This window comes from Equus caballus, chromosome 21 (assembly GCF_041296265.1).
Source record: "Equus caballus isolate H_3958 breed thoroughbred chromosome 21, TB-T2T, whole genome shotgun sequence".
In the NCBI taxonomy this organism is placed as follows: domain Eukaryota; kingdom Metazoa; phylum Chordata; class Mammalia; order Perissodactyla; family Equidae; genus Equus; species Equus caballus.
The window spans coordinates 72366977-72387356 of NC_091704.1; the positions used below are offsets into that span (position 1 = coordinate 72366977).

At 45.6% G+C, this 20380-nt stretch overlaps 1 protein-coding gene across 15 annotated transcripts in view; it reads right to left on the reverse strand.

The window, feature by feature from the left end:
* Positions 1-20380, reverse strand: part of CEP72 (centrosomal protein 72) — a 42745-nt gene that overhangs the window by 13889 nt on the left and 8476 nt on the right. For 9 of the 15 annotated variants that reach the window (XR_011430309.1, XR_011430310.1, XR_011430311.1 and 6 more), the window contains exons 4-7: positions 17205-17313; positions 8460-8638; positions 6666-6878; positions 3690-3979 (exon numbers count right to left, since the gene is read on the reverse strand). Coding sequence is in view for 12 of the 15 variants with exons in the window: in XM_070246146.1 (XP_070102247.1) it covers positions 3690-3979; positions 6666-6878; positions 8460-8638; positions 17205-17313 (791 nt within the window). In the remaining 3 variants the exon portion in view is untranslated. The remainder of the gene's footprint in view (positions 1-3689; positions 3980-6665; positions 6879-8459; positions 8639-17204; positions 17314-20380) is intronic. The other 6 variants (XM_070246147.1, XM_070246150.1, XM_070246153.1 and 3 more) reach the window with 1 other exon arrangement.

The following is a 20380-nucleotide window of genomic DNA, read 5'->3' on the forward strand; positions in this document are numbered from 1 at the left end:
ACCTAATTCGGGTGTTGGGACTAAGCTTGAATGGTAAAAGGCTCAGAAAGAGCCAAAGAAGAAAGACTTCTAAAATAATAAAAAGAATTATACCATATGGGAGTCCTTTCTGCATGACTGGTGTGTGATGGCCTTGAAATGTACTTTCTCCAATGACGTGCTGTCAAAATTGATATATGGTTAATACATTCATTAATGAGCCTAGGAATAATAGGAATGTTGAGTTAAAGTGGAATCATATTACTAGTCCAGACGTTATGAGAGCTGAAAGAGCTCCTGTAAGTGGTCAAGGGCTGGGACTGACTATGTGATCTACATGGGTTTGGTGTGTCACACGGGTATCATCATGTAAACAGAGGCTCACCAAAAGAGTAAATGCGTGGGCTTGAACTAGGGCCACTGCCAATTCAAGAACAGCAAGTGAGATAAGAATAATACAGGCAATGAAAGCTGTAGTGGGGCTGATATTTATCAGGGCTACGGTGGCTCCTCCAATTGGCCGAATTAGGAGGTATCCAGTAGTAATGTTAGCTGTTTGTTGTATAAACTAGCAGTTTCAATAATCACTAGTAGAGGAATGAGAAAAACAGGCGTTCCTTGAAGTAAATAAGGATGCTTTTTTGTTTCATGTCAGAACACTGTTATCACTGTTCCTGCTCCCAGGGAAGAGCAATTTCTAAATTGTTTGATAGTTGTGTAATGGCTGTGAATGAGCATGGTAAAAGGCCCAGTAGGTTTGCTGAGCTAATAAATAGGATGAGTGATGTAAGTATTAGGACTCAAGTTTGTCCTACATGGTTGTGAATAGATATCACTTGTTTTGATATAAGTTGAATTAATCATTGTTGAACAGAAATTAGATGGTTGTTAGTCAGCTGGAAGTAAGGAATATAACGGTTGGAAATACAATGATCAGAATAATAAGAGGTAATCCTATTGTTGGGGTAGCCAAAGAGGTAAATAAACTTTTGTTCATTTTGATTCTCAAGGGATAATATGCTTTAATGATTTGATTGTTTCTAGTTCTGGGTTTGAGGGATAAAAGTGCCTTGAAATTTTTAGTTGAAATCCAATAAGTGATGTTATAATTACTGATATAATAGTAGCAAATCATGCTGATGTGTCCAGCTGTGGTATATCATTAAGGAGAGATTTAAACTCCCAGTCTTCAACTTGAAAGGTTAATACTATACAGCTTCTTAATGATTTTATAGTATGGAAAACAGATCACTTTTCAAAATATTTTAGTGGGACTAACTGAAGAATAACAGGTATAAAGCAGTGATTTGATCTGCAGATTTCTGAGCACTGCCCACAGTGCACGCCTGGTCGTGCAGGTGAGAGGGTTGCTTGGTTAGGCGTACCCCTTGGTTAGGGGTAGCATCTGTGTTCAGGCCTAGACAAGAAACAGCTCACAAATGCAGGACATCTTCAGATGAAATAAATATTCAGATTGTTCTTTCTATAGGTAAAACCACTCAGTTATCAACTTCTACAAGTCACAGTTCTCCTGGTTTTAAATCTGATGTAGAAACTACAGAGGAGTCAAAATTTAAATCTTCATCATCTGTATCTTCACAGCTTCAGTGTCATCCGTGGCTTACAGTTCTAACAGTTAGGGAAAGATTATTAATTTCGTCTATTATATAGAAAATTCATAATGATGGTAGAGTAATTAGAATTGAACTACTAGCTGGTAAAATGGTTCAAATTGTTTCTACTTCTTGTGCATCTATAGTACTTGTGTGGGTTGATTTAGTTGTTAACATTAATGAAATAATGTATAATACTAAAGAGCTAATTAGGAAAACAATTATTAGCGTGCAGTCATAAAAGTGAAGAAGTTCTTCTCTAGCAGGGATGTCGCATCTTGAAAGCCCAGTTGAAATGGATATGCCACAGAGATATAAAGGGATTTAACCCGTAATTTAACTTAGACAAAGTTATGTAACTTCCACTAATACCCCATTTACTGAGAAAGACATCATGATTTTGGTTTTGGCTTGAAACCAGTTAGAGGAGGCTCGATTCCTCCTTTTTTATTTTAAATTTACGCAAGTAGGTTCATCAAATATATGCTATGGTGGGGAACATTCACACACTCACTCAAGGCTGGTAGTAGTTGATTCTATTGATACTTCTTGTTGGAATGTGAATTCTTCTCAAGTTATGAAAATTATTAATTTGTAAGTGAAATAAATGACCCAATAAATGAAATGGTGTTTCATGTTGTATATGCATCTGGACAGTCGGATAGCGTCATGGTATTCCCAAGAGGCCAAATCTGCAGGGGTATGGGCCCACAGGATTCACCTCCTGGCCCCCTGGACGTGTGGCCCCGCGCAGGTTACGAGAGCTGAGTGTCCACATCTGTGGGGTGGGGATGACACCCCACACCAGGAGGAATGGCTAAAGGAAGTATGGAGGAAACTAGACCACATGGTGCTACATGAAATCCACGCCACAGTCTGAGGGCTAAGGCTGTGGGACTCCAGTTCCCAAGGGACAGCTTCCTCTGGGCCCTCCCGAACCAGCCTGCAGTCTCTCCTGGAGGGTGGGGACCCTCAGAGGAAGTCTCAGCCTGAACGGTCCCTGGCACCCAGAAGGCCCCGAATGTAATGAAGTCACACACTGGACCAGATGGAGGTCAGGCCAGGATAGTGCAGGCAGGAGAGGCTGCCAGCAGAACCGTCAGGGCTACACCACCCAGTGCCTGACCACACCAGTGCCCCAGGGGCCTCAACACACAGTCAGCCGTCATTGGCACTCGCATCAGTGCTCTCTTTTCCTCCCTATAGAAACTCTTTTACCAATTTAAAAAATTTACGGAAGAAAGAGAGATGGCTCCTGCTCTTCTGCCCACTTTCTGAGTGTCTAGGGAACACTTACCGGGAGTTAAGGATTTGGAGAGGGGGAGGGAGTAAATGCCACACCTATCTCGGCCCCAAACAGCCAGGACTTGGCCAATAACTGACCACTTCCCTCATTTTTTTCCATTTCCAACTCAGGGCCAAAACACTTCCCTAACCCACCACACCGGCCGCCCCCTTCTAGTGAGCCGGCCCTGCCTCCCCAGGCCCACAGCCCCATCAGGGCACCTGCTCCCCGCTCCGGCCACTGTGACGCTCTCCCCTCCTCGGCCTGCCTGGGGGTCTCTGCCACACGCAGTGCCGTGGCCAGCCCTGCCTGGCTGCAGCAGTGGAGGTCTTCACTTACTACCACAACTTGGAGTATGTCTCCAAGTCTCCAACCGGGCCAGTGAGAAAGCAACAGAGGCATCATCCACGTGGCTTTGGGTCACTCTGAGGGTGGGAGAACCCTCACTCCCTAACCAGGATGAGTCTTTGGAAAACTATGAAATGCACGTCCAGGGACCCCTCACGACAAGGCCATTGATGGCTCCGGCTGGCCGAGACGACGGATTCCAACTCTGGAGACAAGTGCCCTTGTAAGCACAGGGCGAAACCACCTCTCCCCTCTGCAACGTGACCTCTGCCTCGAGGCGCGGCATTGCAGGAAGGGGCACGGAAGCACACTCCTAACGAAGCAGGGATGACAGGCGCTAAGGAAAATGCGTTCAACAGCCACACTCACCACGGGATCACAGTAATGCTGAAACAGCAGACGTGGCGTCACAAAAGACAGCAGGCCCTCGCTGTTGCCACCAGCCACTCAGCTCTCCCACTCACCTCTCTGTTGCTGCTCATGCCGCGGGGCCTCTGCTCTTCCACATGAGAAAAGGCCCTCTCGCTCCCGCCCTCTGAGATGTTCGGCCTGCCCAGACTCTCCTGGGGGCTCGAGGGCCCACTGGCCCTCTCCAGGCAGCTCAGACAAGCCTGGTCTGCAAGTGCCTGGAATTTCCCGCCAGGCATTCTTCGCTTCCTGTACTTTTCAGGAGCAGGCAAAGGATTAAACACTTTTTGTGTTAACAAGCTTGACTTCTGAGATGAGGAGGCTGAGTCCTCGATGTCTGCGGAGTCTGTAACAGAGGGAAGAACAGAGCCCTCCTCAGACCAAGTTCTCGGGGCTCAGGGACCAGTACTGTAATTTTAAAAGGTGTGTGGTGTGCACGCACACACAAATATGGAAAATCCGTCAAAAAGTGACGAGACTAAAGTAATAACTTTAATAAATGAATCAGCCAATTACTGCTTCCTTGCCAAAATTATGTATCACAAAGATGGGTCAAGTGAGCAAAAACTTAAAATTTGGAAATTACAGAGGATTTAACAATCTTTCCTATGGGAGATTCTTTTAACATACTGACACCTAAGACCGTCCCCCAGCCACTGAGCTACTCCCCCAGGGTGGGTGTCCAGCGAGCGCTGCCCAGCAGCAGGACGAAGCGAGGGCTCTCCAAAGGCAGGCATTGTCTGGGCCTCGAGGGCCCAGCCCGCCCTGCTCGCCTGCTGAAGCTCCCCAGCGCTGAGTCCTGGGACCCCCCTCTGCCTGGACTCTGCTCTCTGGACTCTGCCCAGCCTCACTCCCTACGCCCCAGGCTCAGATCCACCTCACAACACTGGCCGCCAGCCCAGGCCCCTCCTCTGGGCTATCACTGCTGGGCTCTCACACTGAACAATGTCCCCATGCCCTCAGGCTCACCTCGAGTAGAGCCCGGCCCAGGAGGTCCCCAGCTGACCCCGGCCTCGAGTGCCCGCGACCCGAGTGGACGACACCAAAGTCGTCTGGCTGCCTGGGTCAGAGATCACTTGGACAGCGCCCCCTCCACCCTGAGCTCCACATCCATCACCAAACTTCACCAAGTCCATCGACCACCACCAGCAGGGCCAGGCCATCCCCCTCACCTTGCTGGGACTGGTCTACCACATCCACTTAGATGGACCCTCCACTGCCCACAACAACCCAAACACACGTTGGTCACTCTGTGCCACCCTCCCAGGGACAGATATAGCTCGTTGCAGCCCATGCACTGCCACGCCGTGTCACCTCCACCTGCAACCTGCGCTTCTCTTCCTTCTCCCCGCTCCGGCCTCACAGCCTCTGAGTAAACCCACCCACCAAAACCCATGGCTAAGTCTAGCCACCAGGAACCAGCAGACAAGCTATACTGGGGGTCACCCCACAAAAGTGAAGTGTGAATGCTTCAAAATCCCCAAGGTTACAGAAGACAGAAAGATTGAGAAATTGTTCTGGGTCCCAGGAGTCTGACAAGACATGACAATTAGATATGCTGTGGGCACCTGGATGGGATCCTGGACCAGAAAGAAAAGGAAGTCGTTGGAACATCTAGTGAAATGTGAACAGGGCCTGTGGGTTAAGTGGCCGGTCTGCGGCAAAGTTCATTTCCTATTCTAGAGAGTTAAAGTGCTAGTTACTCAGGGGAGTGCCCTTGCTTTTAGGAAACTACACTGGAATGTGTAGGAGTGACAGGACATCCTGCTCCAAGAAGGTTCTGAAAAAGACCAATGACAGAATGTGTGTGTGCATGCATATGTATGTATGGACACACACACAAACGTTCACAAGTACACGCACACACCCAGATGTACATACATGCACATGTGTGCATATACTCACGTGTACATTTGCATGTAGGGATATACACACACACTTGCGGGCATGCATATACACGTGCACACCCACATGCAGGGACACAATACACACGTGCAAATACATGTGTGCACACACACATGTACAAGCAATGCTATTCGTGCATGCACAGGGACGCGTATGCACATGTGTACATACACATGTGTGCATGTACGCCCACATGTACATCCATGTGTAGGGACATGTACACACGCATACACATGTGTACGTGTATATATGTATGCACCCACACAGACACACACACATACAGAGAGGGGGAAGGAGGGCAGGGGAAGGGGCACAACAGAGCCGACGTGGTAAACGTGAGCTCCAGGGGAGTCTGGATGAGGCAGGCATGAAGCTTGGTTGTTCTGTGATGGTAGCTTTTCTACGTTCACTCTGAAAAGTCACAGGGCCCACATTTCAATGAAGAGGTCTAAACATCAAGCACGTGTGTGTCCATGAGCAGAGGGGAAATGATGAATTCTGACATTCAATGGAAATGGGGATCCTGTGCACCCCACACACCACAGCACCAGGGTAAGGTCTCAGGATACGGGATAAAAGCGACCGGTCTGGGAGACAATGAGAGCAGAGGGGATGTAACAGGAGTGTGACCCCTGGCCTCAACACCATGCCCTGCTCTGCAGCAGCAACAGGCAACCTAGGCAGGTCTCCACCACAGCCCGTCCCGCCTCTAAAGCCCCCATGAACTCAGCTCAGTGAGCCTCAGGAAAGTGTTAGGTTCACTCACACTGGGAGGTTTTCTGACACGCTTACCACATGCATGCGTACGACACTCTCAATTAACTTACTCAATTTTCCTCATCTTTAATTTTTAAAATGCAGCTGCTGTCATAACTTGGGCCAAGATTATATATTTAGAAGAAAAAGTGTGTGTGCAGAGAAAAACAGCAAAGTACTTACAGACCAGGAATCTAAAATACTGAATGTAGTATAGATTTCAGTGAATGAGATTCTTTCCTGAGACATTTTAGAGTTCCACAAACAAATAAATAAAATACAGAGAACAGGAGAAATTTCACAGCATCAGCAAACACGGTGAAAAAGACTGACCTGCTTAGGAGAGCGTTACGGGGGTTGTGTGAGACTACCTGGGTGTGGGGCCAAGTGTGGGCACTGCCCAGAGGGGCGGTGGGCCTCAGACTCGTCCCCGCGCTGCAGGAGGAGCTCTCCACAGCACTGGCTCTGAACCCTCTTCTCTGGACAACACCCTCTGGGGCTGCTTTTCCTCTTCTCATGGCCCTTCTGTACGGAGTCCCCACACTGGAGCTGGACTGACTGAGGACTCAACAGATGTCTGGATTCTATTTTATTAAAAAACATATTTAAAGTTTTAGTTCATTAAAAATTACATTTTAAGCTTCTGACAGTAAATGCTATCTCCTAAGTCTATTCCTTAAGTTGATTAAATAAGAAAAAGATGACTGAGTGAGTTAATAATGCAACGGCCAACCCTGTAGTGAACCTGCAGCCATCACTGCGCACAGCACTACAGGCAGGGGGACTGGCACTGCCCGACTTCAGAGTTACTGCACAGCTGGGAATCAAGACAGTGTAGGAGGAACTGGGACAAAGACAGACACGACAACAGAACAGAATCCAGAATCCAGAAGGAGGCTCAGGCCCATCAATTGATTTAACAAATGCGACACGGTTATTAAATGAGAAAAAAAGACAGTCTTTTCAACAAATGGCATTAACACAACTGGACATACATGGGGGCCATGGACAGCCTGACCTATTATCTCACATCACACTCACAAATTCACTCGAAAGAGTGGATCACTGACCTAAACACCGAAACCATAGGATGTCTCTACCTCTATAGGAGAAAATCTTCATAAGCATGGGGCAGACAAAAATTTCTTTACAGGGTACAAAAAAGCACAAACCATTAAAGGAAACATTTGATAAATGCACTTTGTTGAAATTAAAACTTCTGCTCTTCGAAGCACTATTAAGAAAACGAAAGGCAAGCCACAGAATGGAAGGAGATTTGCAGTACTGTTATCTGAGAAAGGGCTTACATTGAAAAACCATAAAGAACTTGTATAACTCAATACCAAGAAGAGAAAAAGGAGAGGAACAGACTTGAATAGAAACATCACAGAAGACAGACAGACCAATGGCCCATGAAGAGATTTTCGTGACAAGTATTCGGGAAAATGCAAATTAAAACCGGAATGAGATACGACTATATACATAGGAGAAGAGCCAGAACTTAAAAGACTGACATTACCAAGAGGTGGCAAGGACACCCAAAGGGCAGATGTCCTCATGCCAGCAGTAAATCCTGGGATTTCAGACCAAATTTATGCCTCAACCTGTTGTTGTCTTCATGGCAAGCTCTCAGAAACTCATAATGGAGGAAGAAATGAAGCTAAAGCTTATACCCAAGTCCTAGTAGAAAGCAGAGTCCCCAGCTGACCACGTGAAGAAGTCCATCCACGGGGAAGACTGCACAACATCCTCGTCAGGTTTAAAGTTCTAAACATGGCAGCCTGAGCTCCAAGTGCTTCGTAAAGCTGAGTGAGCACCCCTTGCGGCTGACAAGGACGTCAGTTCCACTAGCCACAGGACACCTTACCTTCTTGTGTGCTTTGACATTTCACCTCTGCCCTGCAATTTTAATTGATCTGAGGAAGAATATAAGTTAAACCACCATACAGTATGACTATACTCAACTTAAATACATTGACTTTTTCTTTTAAAATTCTATAATCCAAATTACTGATATTTACAAGTACATAAAGACTTCATGAAGATTCTATATTTAAAGGTAAGTTTTCTAAAAACAGCAACTGTGCATCTTGAAGCCAGCGATGACTGACATCCAGAACAAGCTGGATCCACCACCCGGCCCTCACAGTGGAGTGGCAGCATACCTTGGGAACTAGGCAAGTCAGTCTCTCGCTCCTTCTGGCTGGAACTTTTGCTCCCAGGAGGGTTGCTCAAGCCCCACTCACACTCGGCAATGAGGTTCAAGACCGCCTCGTCATCTGCGTCCATAACCAAGCACTTCTTGGCCGAGGAGTCAGTACATCTGGCTCTGGAGTGGCACGGTCTGCAAAGAAAAGCCAACCCATTGCTGTCACTTCAGCCAGCAGCACATTCCAATGCGCGCAGACCCCGCAAAGGGAGGTGCTCCAGCTCATGCAGGCCCTAGCGAAGGGAGGCGCTCCAGCTCACACAGACCCCACAAAGGGAGGCGCCACAGCATGCGCAGGCCCCACAAAGGGAGGCACCGCAGCTCGCACAGGCCCCACAAAGGGAGATGCTGTTCTGCCAGCACCGACATAAGGGCTCTGCAGAGGAGGAGCTGGTGCAACCACAGAACAATGGCTCTCGGCACCTTGACAAAAGTGAAGTCAAAGCAGGACTCAGCAAGGACGAGTGGTGATGGAAAGGAAGGTCACATAATGTTACCACGCCATCCCAGCATGTGAAGAACCCCACCAGGATCTGTTCAAGAATGAGAATTCCAGAAAGCTGCTGTGTTCTGCGATCTTCTAACGTGCTCTTTTCCCAGCATATCCACGATGCGATACACGTGATCAAGAAAGTGAAAGGAGGGGCCAGCCCTGTGGCACAGTGGTTAAGTTCGAGCACTCCACTTCAGTGGCCCAGGGTTCACGGGTTCAGATCCTGGGCGTGGACCCAACACCGCTCGTCAAGCCACACTGTGGCAGTGTCCCACATAAAATAGACGAAGATTGGCACAGATGTCAGCTTAGTGACAATCTTCCTCAAGCAAAAACAGGAAGGTTGACAAGAGATGTTAGCTCAGAGCCAAGCTTCCTCACAAAAGAAAAGAAGAAAGTTAAAGGATGTGTGTTCCAAATTTCCATTTTAATGTTAAGTGAAAATGTTTCCACACTGACTGAAATGTGAGGTGCTTTAGAATATGACATCCCTCCCAAGGATGACCCTCCACATGAGGATGAACACACTCAAAGGAGACCTCATTTCCAACAAGGGCAGCTTGAAATGCCACTCTCCAAAATAATACTCAACCCACACACTACACCTGATCATACTCTAAGAGATTTATTTTCTGCACTGCCAGTGTCCCCGATCCCTGCAGGAAGGGACTGGGTTCTCCTTCCGGGTCCACCCACAGGAGCCTGACAGCTGACACATTTCGGCTCTTGTGGATCTCTGCTGTCACCAGCGGATCATAATGAGGTTGCACCAGATCCATAAAGATCTATTAGGTCCTTTGAACTCTAAACTCAGTGATGATTCGGTCTTGAGATTATCATGGACAGGTAAACTACTAAACATTGCTAAAAGAAATTAGAGAAGACATAAATAAAAGGAAACGCATTCCACGTTCATAGATGGGGAGACTTAACATGGTTAAAAATGTCAGTACTACCCAAAGCAATCTACAGAATCAGTGCAATCCCTATTAAAATCCCAACGACATTTCTTGCAGAAATAGAAAAACCCACCCTAAAATTCATCTGGAATCTCACGAGACTCCATATAGCCAAAACAATCTTGAAAAAGAAAATCAAGTATTAGAACTAGACTCAGACATGGCAGAAATGCTGGAACGACCAGACCAGGATTTACAACAACTATGATTAATACACTAAGGGCTACTGTGTAAAAAGCAAACAGCCAGGGCCGGCCCAGTGGCACAACGGTTAAGTGCGCACGTTCCACTTTGGCGGCCTGGGGTTCACCAGTTGGGATCCCAGCTGCGGACATGGCACTGCTTGGCACGCCATGCTGTGGTAGGCGTCCCACATATAAAGTAGAGGAAGATGGGCACGGATGTTAGCTCAGGGCCAGGCTTCCTGAGTGAAAAGAGGAGGATTAGCAGCAGTTAGCTCAGGACTAATCTTCCTCAAACAAACAAAAAAAAAGCAGATGGCCATGCAAGAGCAAGTGGGAAACATAAGGAGAGAGATGGGAATTCTAAGAAGGAATCAAAAAGAAATCCTAGCACTCAAAAACACTAACAGAAAGGAAGAATGAATGCCTTTGATGGGCTCATTAGTAGACAGGCCATGGCTGAGGAAAGAAATCTCTGAGTTTGAGGCTATCTCAATAGAAACCAAAAAAAGTGAAAAGTAAGGAGGAAAAAAAGGCTGAAAAAAGAGAAAGAAAACCAGAATAGAATACCCAAGAATCAAGGGACAACTACAAAAGGTGTAATATACACGTAATGAGAATATCAGAAGAGAGAAAGAAAGGAACAGAAAAAACTATTTGAAGAAGCAAAGACTGAAAATTTCCTCAAATTAACATCAGATCCCAAACCACAGGTGCAGGAAGCTGTGAGAACATCAGCAGGACAAACATCCAAAAATTACATCAAGGAACATCGTCTTCAAACTGGAGAAAATCAAAGACAAAGGAAAAAATTTTGAAATAAGCCAGAGGAAAAAGAATGCCTTACCTACAGAGGAAGAAATCTGACTTCTCCTCAGAAACCAAGCAAGCAAGAGAGAGTGGAGCGAAATATTTAAAGTGTCAAGAGAAAAAAAGCTATCAACGTAGAATTTGACATCCTGAAAATTATCATTCAACAGTGAGGGAGACATAAAGACTTTCTTAGATAAACAAAAATTGAGGGAATTTATGGCCAGTAGACCTGCCTTGTAAGAAATGTTAAAAGAAGTTATTCAGAGAGAAGGAAAATGATACAAGTCAGAACCTTGGGTCTACATAAAGAAAAGAAGAGTACTAGAAAAGGAATAAGAGAAGGTAAAATAAAAACTTTTTTCTTATTCATAGTTGATCTAACATAAAAGTTTGTTTAAAATAATAACAACAACAATGTATTCAACTATGTATGCTCATGTTTTACGTGCATGATTATAGCTTAGATTTAAATGAAATAAACGACAGCAATGATATAAGGGACAGGAGAGAGGAATTATGAATATTTTGTCAGTGTAAGGTATTTGCACTGTGTGTGAATCAGTATAGTGGTATTTGAAAGTGGACCTGGATTGGGTGTAAATGTACACTGCGTACTCTAGAGCAACCACTTAAAAAAGAAAAAATATAACTATATGCTAAGAAAGGAGAGAAAATGGAGTCTTACAAAATGCTCATTTAAAACTACAAAGGGAAGAAAAAGAGCAGAAGACAAGAATAGTAACACAGAACAAGGGCAATGAGTAGAAAACAGTAACAAATATTGTAAATATTAATCCAACCATATCAGTAATCACTTTAAATATCAATGATCTAAATACACCAACTAAAAGACATAGATTGTCAGAGTGGATCAAAAAACAAGACCCAACTACACGGTGTCTACAAGAAACGCACATATAAAGACACATAGATTAACAGTAAAGAAATAGAGATAAATATACCAGGCTGACACTAATCAAAAGAAAGCTGGAGTAGGGGCTGGCCCCGTGGCCGAGTGGTTAAGTTTGTGCACTCCGCTGCAGGCGGCCCAGTGTTTCGTTGGTTCGAATCCTGGGCGTGGACATGGCACTGCTCATCAGACCACGCTGAGGCAGCGTCTCACATGCCACAACTAGAAGGACCCACAACGAAGAATATACAACTATGTACCGGGGGGCTTTGGGGAGAAAAAGGAAAAAATAAAAAAAAAAATCTTTAAAAAAAAAAAAAAAAAGAAAGCTGGAGTAGTCATATTAATTTCAGACAGAGCTGACTCCAAAGCAAGGAAGGTTATCAAGAATAAAGAGAGGCATTACATAATGATAAGGGGTCAATTCTCCAAAAGACACTACAATCCTTAATGCATATGCACCTAACAACAGAGCATCAAAATACGTGAGGCAAAAAACTGATACAACTACAGGAGAGACAGACGCATCCACTATTACAGGGAGAGATTTCAACACCCCTCTAATAGAAAGAGACCAATCCAGCAGGCAGAAAACCAGTAAGGACACAGTGAACTCAACAACACCATCAATGAATTGGATGTGGTGACAACTACAGACCACGTCATCCAATGACTGCAGATTACACATTCTTCTCAGGCTCACATGGAACCTTCACCAAGACAGGGGATGTCCTGAGTCATAAAACACACCTTTACAAATTTAAAAGAAGAGAAATCACACAATGTCTGCTCTCAGACCACAACGGAATTAAACCAGTAATCAATAACAGAAGGATAACTGGAAAATCCCAAAATACTTGGGGATTAAAAAACACATTTCTAAATAACGTGTCAAAAAAGAAATCTTATGAGAAATTAAAAAACATTTTGAACTATATGAAAAAGAAAATACATCTTACTAAAATTTGTGGGATGCGGTGGAATCAATGCTTAGAGGGAAATTTACAGCATTGAATGCATGTGTTAGGAAAACAGTAAGATCTAAAAAGTAATAATCCAAGCTTCCACCTTAGGAAACTAGAAAAAGAAGAGCAAATAAAATCCAAAGTAAGCAGAAGAAAAAACCTAACAAAAATTAGAGCAGAAATAATGAAAGCCGGCCCCATGGCCGAATGGTTAAGTTCACACGCTCTGTTTCAGCAGCCCAGGGTTTCGCCAGTTCGAATCCCGGGCACGGACATGGCGCTGCTCATCTAGGCCATGCTGAGGCAGCATCCCACGTGCCACAACTGGAAGGACCCACAACTAAAAATATACAACTATGTACTGGGGGGTTTTGGAGAGAAAAAGAAAAAATAAAATCCTAAAAAAGAAAAAAATTAGAGCAGAAATCAATGAAATTGAAAACAGGAAATCAATAGAGAAAAACCAACAAATCCAAAAACCAGTTTATTACAAAGATAAATAAAATCAAAAAATCTCTATATTGGGTTAATTAAGAAAAGAAGAGAGAAATTATGAACATCAGAAATGAAAAAGGGGTACAACTACAGATCCCACAGACATTAGAAGACTAATAAAGGAACACTATAAACAACTCTATGCCCACAAGTCTGATAATCTAGATGTAACGGAGCAGTTCTTAGAAAGACACAATCTACCAAAACTCACTTGAGGAGAAATGGATAATCTGACTAGACATATTTATTAAAGATATTGAATCAATAATTAATAGCCTTCCAAAACACCAGGTCCAGATGGGTTCACTGGTGAATTCTACCAAACATTTAAAGAAGAAATTACATCAATTCTCTAATCTCTTACAAAAGATAGAAGCAAAGGGAATACTTTCATTCTATGAGGCCAGCATTAGCCTAATACGAGAAGCAGCAAAAACAATACAAGAAAGCTATAGACCAATATCTCTTATGAACATAGATGCAAAAATCCTCAACAAAATATTAGCAATTTGAATCCAACAATGTATAAAAAGAATTATACACCATGACCAAGTGGGATTTATTCCAAGGGTATGCAAGGGTGACTCAACACTGGAAAATTAATTAATGTAATCCACCACATCAACAGACAAAAGAAAAGAAAAATCACATGATCCTATTAATAGATGCAGAAAAACCATTTGGCAAAATCCAACATCCATTCATGATAAAAACGGTCAGTAAACTAGGAACAGAGGGAAACTTCCTCAACTTGATAAAGAACACCTACAAAAACCTACAGCTAACCTCACTCTTGGTGGTGAGAAACGTGAAGCTTTCCTGCTAAAATTAGGAACAAGGCAAAGACGTCCACTCTCACCACTGCTTTTCAACATCATACTGCAAGTCTCAGCAAATGCAATAAGACAAGAAAAGAAATAAAAGGTATACAGATTGGGAAGGAATAAATAAAACTGTCCTTGTTCACAGATGACATGATCCTCTACGTAGAAAATCCCAAAGAATCAACTGGGAAGAAAAAACAAAACTCCAGGAGCTAAGAAGTGATTATGGCAAGGTTGCAAAATACAAGGTGTTATGGGTCACACTGTGTCCCCCAATGCCTGGGACCGCTGAATGTGCCCTTATTTGGAAATAGGGTCTTTTTTTTTTTCTTGCTGGGAAAGATTTGCTCTGAGCTAACATCTGTTGCCAATCTTCCTCTCTTGTTTTTTTCCTCCCCAAAGCCCCAGTACATAGTTGTATATTGTAGTTGTGAATCCTTCTAGTTCTTTTATGTGAGCCATCGCCACAGCACAGCTACTGACAGATGAGTGGTGTGGTTCCATGCCTGGGAACTGAACCTGGGCCGCTGAAGCAGAGCGTGCCAAACTTTAACCACTAGGCCATCAGGGCTGGCTCTGGAAAAACGGTCTTTACAGAGGTAATCAAGTCAACATGAGGACATTCTGGTGGGCCCTAATCTACTATGACTGGTATCTTATAAAAATGGGAAATTGGAGACAGAAATACACATGCATAAAGGGAAGATTCTGTGAAAAGACACAGAGAGGGGCTGGCCCCGTGGCCCAGTGGTTAAGTTCGTGCGCTGTGCTGCAGGTGGCCCAGTGTTTCATTGGTTCGAATCCTGGGCGCGGACATGGCACTGCTCATCAAATCACGCTGAGGCGGCGTCCCACATGCCACAACTAGAAGGACCCACAATGAAGAACATACAACTATGTACTGGGGGGCTTTGGGGAGACAAAGGAAAAAAATAAAATCTTTAAAAAAAAAAAAAGACACAGAGAGAAGACAGCCACATGAAGATAGAGGATTAAAACGAGGCATCTACAAGGCAAGGAACACCAAAGACTGCCAGCAAACTACAAGAAGCGAGGAGTCATGGAATGGATTCTCCCTCAAGGCCTCCAGAAGAAACAACCCAACCCTGTCGACACCTTGACTTCAGACTTCCAACCTTAAGAACTGTGAGACATTTCTGTTACGTTAAGCTGCCCAGTTTGTGGTACTTTGCTCCATCAGCCCTAGGAAACTAATACACAAGGTGAGTATACAAAAGTCAAATGCTTTCTTATATACCAGCAATGAGTAATTTGAAATTAAAATCTCAATTAAATTTGAAATTAAAAAACAGTAACATTTACATGAGCATCAAAAAATGACATAGTAAGGTATAAATCTAAAAAAACACATACAAGATCTATATGAGGAAAACTACAAACCTCTGATAAATGAAATCAAAGAACTAAATGAATGGGGAGATGGTCCATGTTCATATACAGGAAGATTCAATAGTGTCAAGATGTCAGTTCCTCCCAATACAATGTGTAGATGCAAAGCAATCCCAACCAAAATCCCAGTAAGGTATTTTGTGGATACTGTCAAATTGACTCTAAAGTTTATATGGAGAGACAGAAGACCTAATATTGGCAACTCAATACCGAAAGAGAAGAACAAAGTCAGAGGACTGGCACCATCGACGCATGACCTCATATAAAGAAAGGGGCTGGGAAGCTCTTTGGGGCCTCTTTTATAAGAGCACCAACCCCACTCATGAGGGCTCTACCTTCATGACCTCATCACCTCCCAAAGGCCCTATCTCCTAACACCATCACATCGGGGGTTACAATTTCAACATATGAATTTTGGGGGGCAAGAAAACTTTCAGAACATTGCACATGGTAGCAGGTGCAGCTGTCTACACAGCAATTAGTGTGGTCCGAAATGGGGAAGTAAGGGGGCGGGGGCTCCAGGGGAGGCATCTGAGGAAATAGGAGAGCCCAAGGATTTAGAACTGATCTTGAGACATTAGAGCAGAAGTTGGCAAGTATGGTCCACAGGTCAAGTCTGGCCCACTGCTTATTTTTATGAAGTTTTACTGGAACACAGTCATTCGTTTAGGTATTGCCTATGGCTACACAGATACAGTTCATAAATTGAGCAGAGATCATATGGCCTACAGAGCTAAAAATATTGCCTCTCCAGCCCTTTAAAAAAAAAGTTGGCCAACTCCTACATTAGAGGAATTTACAGATGAGTTAAGGCATATAATGCGAGAAAAAGATAACTATTTAAAGCTTCAGACAAAACAAAATAGTGTACAAGAAGAGTACATAATTGTAGCACATTACAAGCAATGTAAACACAGTTTATTGACTTTTGCCCTTTATAATCAACCCATACACACAGCACAAAGACTCTTTATGGTTTCAGAACACATTTAAATGCCATCAACCCTGACAACCTAAGCTTAAACTTAAAGACGCAGATGGCAGGAGACAGGAGGACAGGAGGTGGCGTGGAAGTGATGCACAGGCAGCACATGCTCCCACGGCCCAACCAGAGCCGAGCCAGGAGCACTGGCCACAGGGCACTGGGAGGAGACTGCAGGAGGAGCATATCCCCCGAGCTGTCACCACGGGGAGGGGAAAGAAGGGCCATGGCAGCAGTCAGATCACACCCACAAACGGCACTGTGGTTGTACCATTGGGAGATGAGAGAGCAGCTCCGTCAGAAGCTGGAAGCAGGGAGAAGCAGAGGTGGCTGCCACTGAGCAGTGGGCCAAGGAGTGGGACAAGGGACTGCTGTTTCTCATCACAAATCCTTGTGCTATTTGATTTTACATGTATTACCGTAATAAACATCTTAAATATTAAAAATAGCTTGCAGAAGATGTGGACACCAGGAAGAGAGAAACTCGGTGCCACCACCTCCTTGAGCCCCAGGTGGCGTCGGTGCCTGTCCCTCCCTCTTCTCTTGTGTGTGTGCCCTTTAGGTGGCCATCAGCACCCAAAGTAGTTTACATCCTTTAGTCAAACATTCTACCAACAGGCAAGTCTGAACAACCTCTCTCAAAGTTCAGACAGCACTTTTGCTCATACCTTCCGACGCTGGAAACATCTAGGAAGCTCTGCTTTGAGCTGAGTGACTCCTCCGAAGCAAAATGCAGCCAGGATGCTTTCCGCTCGCTCTCTCGCACAGGGCGATCGTCTAGGGAGAAAACGCCACAGAGGAATGAGCAAGCAACAGGCCCCTACACCCAATCCCGCAGGTGCACCTTCCAGCATCCCTGGAGCACACACCTTCCCCTTGGGAGGCAGCAAGGGCGCCCCCGTCACCTGCCCTGCTGCACACTGCACATGAACAGGACTGCCATTGCTTGTTCTAGGAGCTTCCACCCCTTGGGGCTGACACTGCCACAGCATCTCCCCAGAAGCACTAGGGAGACCCAGTAAAGGAATGCCGGGCTCTGGTGGCTCCACATGGTCTCCCAGAGATGCTGAGCGACGGTTCTAAGAGGGCCGGCCTGCTCGTACAAAGCTCACCCCCTGACACTGCTCTGGAGGCAGGCTGCTGCCGCAGAAGAAGAAACACACACGCGAGTTCACACACAAGCACATCCTTCTCATCTCCTTTCTTTTAGCGCACACACTGGGTGCTGGATGAGGTTCTCAAACCACACAGAGCACATCTGAAGAGTCTCCACAGATGAGAATCCTGGACATGTGAAAGACAGAGGATGTCCCAGCTGTGTGTTTATGCCTGGGGTGTGCATCCTCAGATCTTCAGGAACACAGACGAGAAGCTTACACTGTCCCCATATGTGAGCCCTGGGCCTTGGACGGCCTCAACAACTCCTGCTCCTTCCCCAGTAAATGCCTGAAGTGGGATGATTCCCCAACGCTAGAAGTCAGTGCACTGGAACTTGCAACACATTTTACCACAGAATTACTGTTATAAATGGTGGTTAACTTCTGAAGCTGCCTCCAAAAAGAGTATTCAACCTATGGCACACCCCAAAAAGTACATGCACTCATGCGTCACTTAACAATGGGGACACGTTCTGAGAAACACGTGGTTAGGCAATTTCACCGTTGTGCGAACATCACAGAGTGACTCACACAAACCTAGACGGTACAGCCTACTATAGCCCAGGCTGTATGGTACTAATCTTATGGGACTACTATCGTCTACGCGGTCCATCGTTGATGTGACATTGTTATAGGGCGCAAGACTATATTACAATAAGAAATGAGTAAAAGAGGAATAGCAACAATAAACACTTTCAAAGCAGAAAAACAAAGCAGTTGTGAAAATCATACAGACAGAGAAGTGCCTCTGCATGTGGGACACCCCCCAGGAGCTCCTCCTTGAGACACAACCACCTTCTAATCCTGCTCTGTCGTCTGCTCGGTGACCCTGGGCCATCTTACACCGTCTGGGATCTCCTGACCTCTGTTGTTCCCACTTCCCTCAAACACAGCAGCTGCTCTCACAGCCTGGACAGTCCTTTGTGTAACACCACACAAGTCTATTCACTGGGCCGTGACTTCCTTTTGAGTCAGTTCTAAATCCCTACTCTAAAAACATTTCTCTTCACTGCTCCACTATAAATTCAAACTCAACATGGCTAAAATCAAATGCAAACTCACATACTCCCCAAAACTAAGCCTTCTCCTGACTGCAACATTCTCCCAGACCGCACAACCCCTAGACCCATATGGGGTGCCCCCTTTCTTCCCTGACCCTGCTTCCACCCCACAGCCCTTCCCAGGCCAACCCCAACACCTCCTCACTGTCCTCCTCCACAATCCTCCAGGGCCTTCCAGTTACTCACTGGAACCCAGGGCTGAGCTCCAAGCTGGCTGGGCACCCTGCTGGGCGGCCCTTCGGAGAGTTCCATGACTCCTGCAATGACCTTGATTTTCGAGTACGTTCCTTTTGCATGTCTGAAAATACCTTTCACATGTGGAAAGACTCTCATATCCCTTCTCTATACAAGCACTATAAGATTCTGAATCTAAAACTTTTATGACAAAGGGAAAGTAATGATTTAAGACTGATGACTGCAAAAATTCCCCATAAGGACTGAAATGCCTCCAAAAAAGAACCAAAGTCAACTGTTTAACAGTCAAAAATAAGTTGGAACACAGGCATTTATTCGTGCCAAATATCTAAAATTTAAAATTAAACATGAAAATTCTAAGTAGGTTTGAAACTAAAGAGTGCTTTTGGGGGTCAGTCATAATACTCACAGCCCACGCCCGTGCCCAGGCCCACTGGTGTGGCCCAGCAGAGCAGCCAGGCTGCCCAGAGCCACGGCCCACCGGCGCAGGGGCACCAGGAGGGAAGCCAACACACACACATGGCTGAGGTGTTCATGCGAGAATCTGCTGGCAGCTGAGACGCAGAACATGAGGTTTCTGTAGATCCTGAGAGGACAGTGGCTGTGCTGTGCTCACAGGTCAGCTTGTACCACACGGACGCTGGTGATAAGCGCTGCCACGATCTGGGACTCACTCTGGTTTTGTTAGGCCAGCACTCAAGAGACGGAGACACCCCTGACTGCCCCCTCGCCTTGCCAGGCAGCGAACGGGCCCTCGGGATTGAGGACACACAGGGATCGCCAGAGACACAGAAGGACCACTATCTTTCAACCAGACAGTCCTGCACCACCGTTCCTCGGCTCTCATCACCCCCTCAACAGGAGGACAGAGGGTATGAGAGCCCAAGCCCTCTCCTTCTCCTCACTCCACAGTCAGCCTGCCCTCGGGCCTAAGCTCCAGCTCCCTCCCCTGGAAGCAAAACACAGGGGAGCACTGGCAGTGCCACTAGCCACATGCTCAAGGCAAAAACAACTCCTGGTAGTCAGTGAAGCAGGTGGGAAGGTGCCACTGTGGCTTCCTCAAGTGCAACCCTCCCACCTGGGCATGTCCAGTGCGCAGCCTTGAAGCTCTGCCTGCGAGCCTGTCAGAAATTCATTTCTTTTAGGGACACAGACTACTAAGCCAAGCTGGTGGCTGCACCCACCCACAGAACCTGTCTCCCTCCTGTCACCTGGAAGAGGGTGAGGCACAATGAACTTCTCGTCCTATATCCTTCCAGGTGGATGCGAAACTAGGTAGAGTCCAGCTGTCTACCTGAGCCTGAGGTGACGCCCAGGAGGCCTTGGAAGGAAACAGCGCACCAGAAGTTCAGGAACGCACCCAAGTCAACAGCTAGAAAGTGGAGAGCCAGAAAGTGACCAAGCAGCGTGGCCCACACCTTGCTCCTGGCC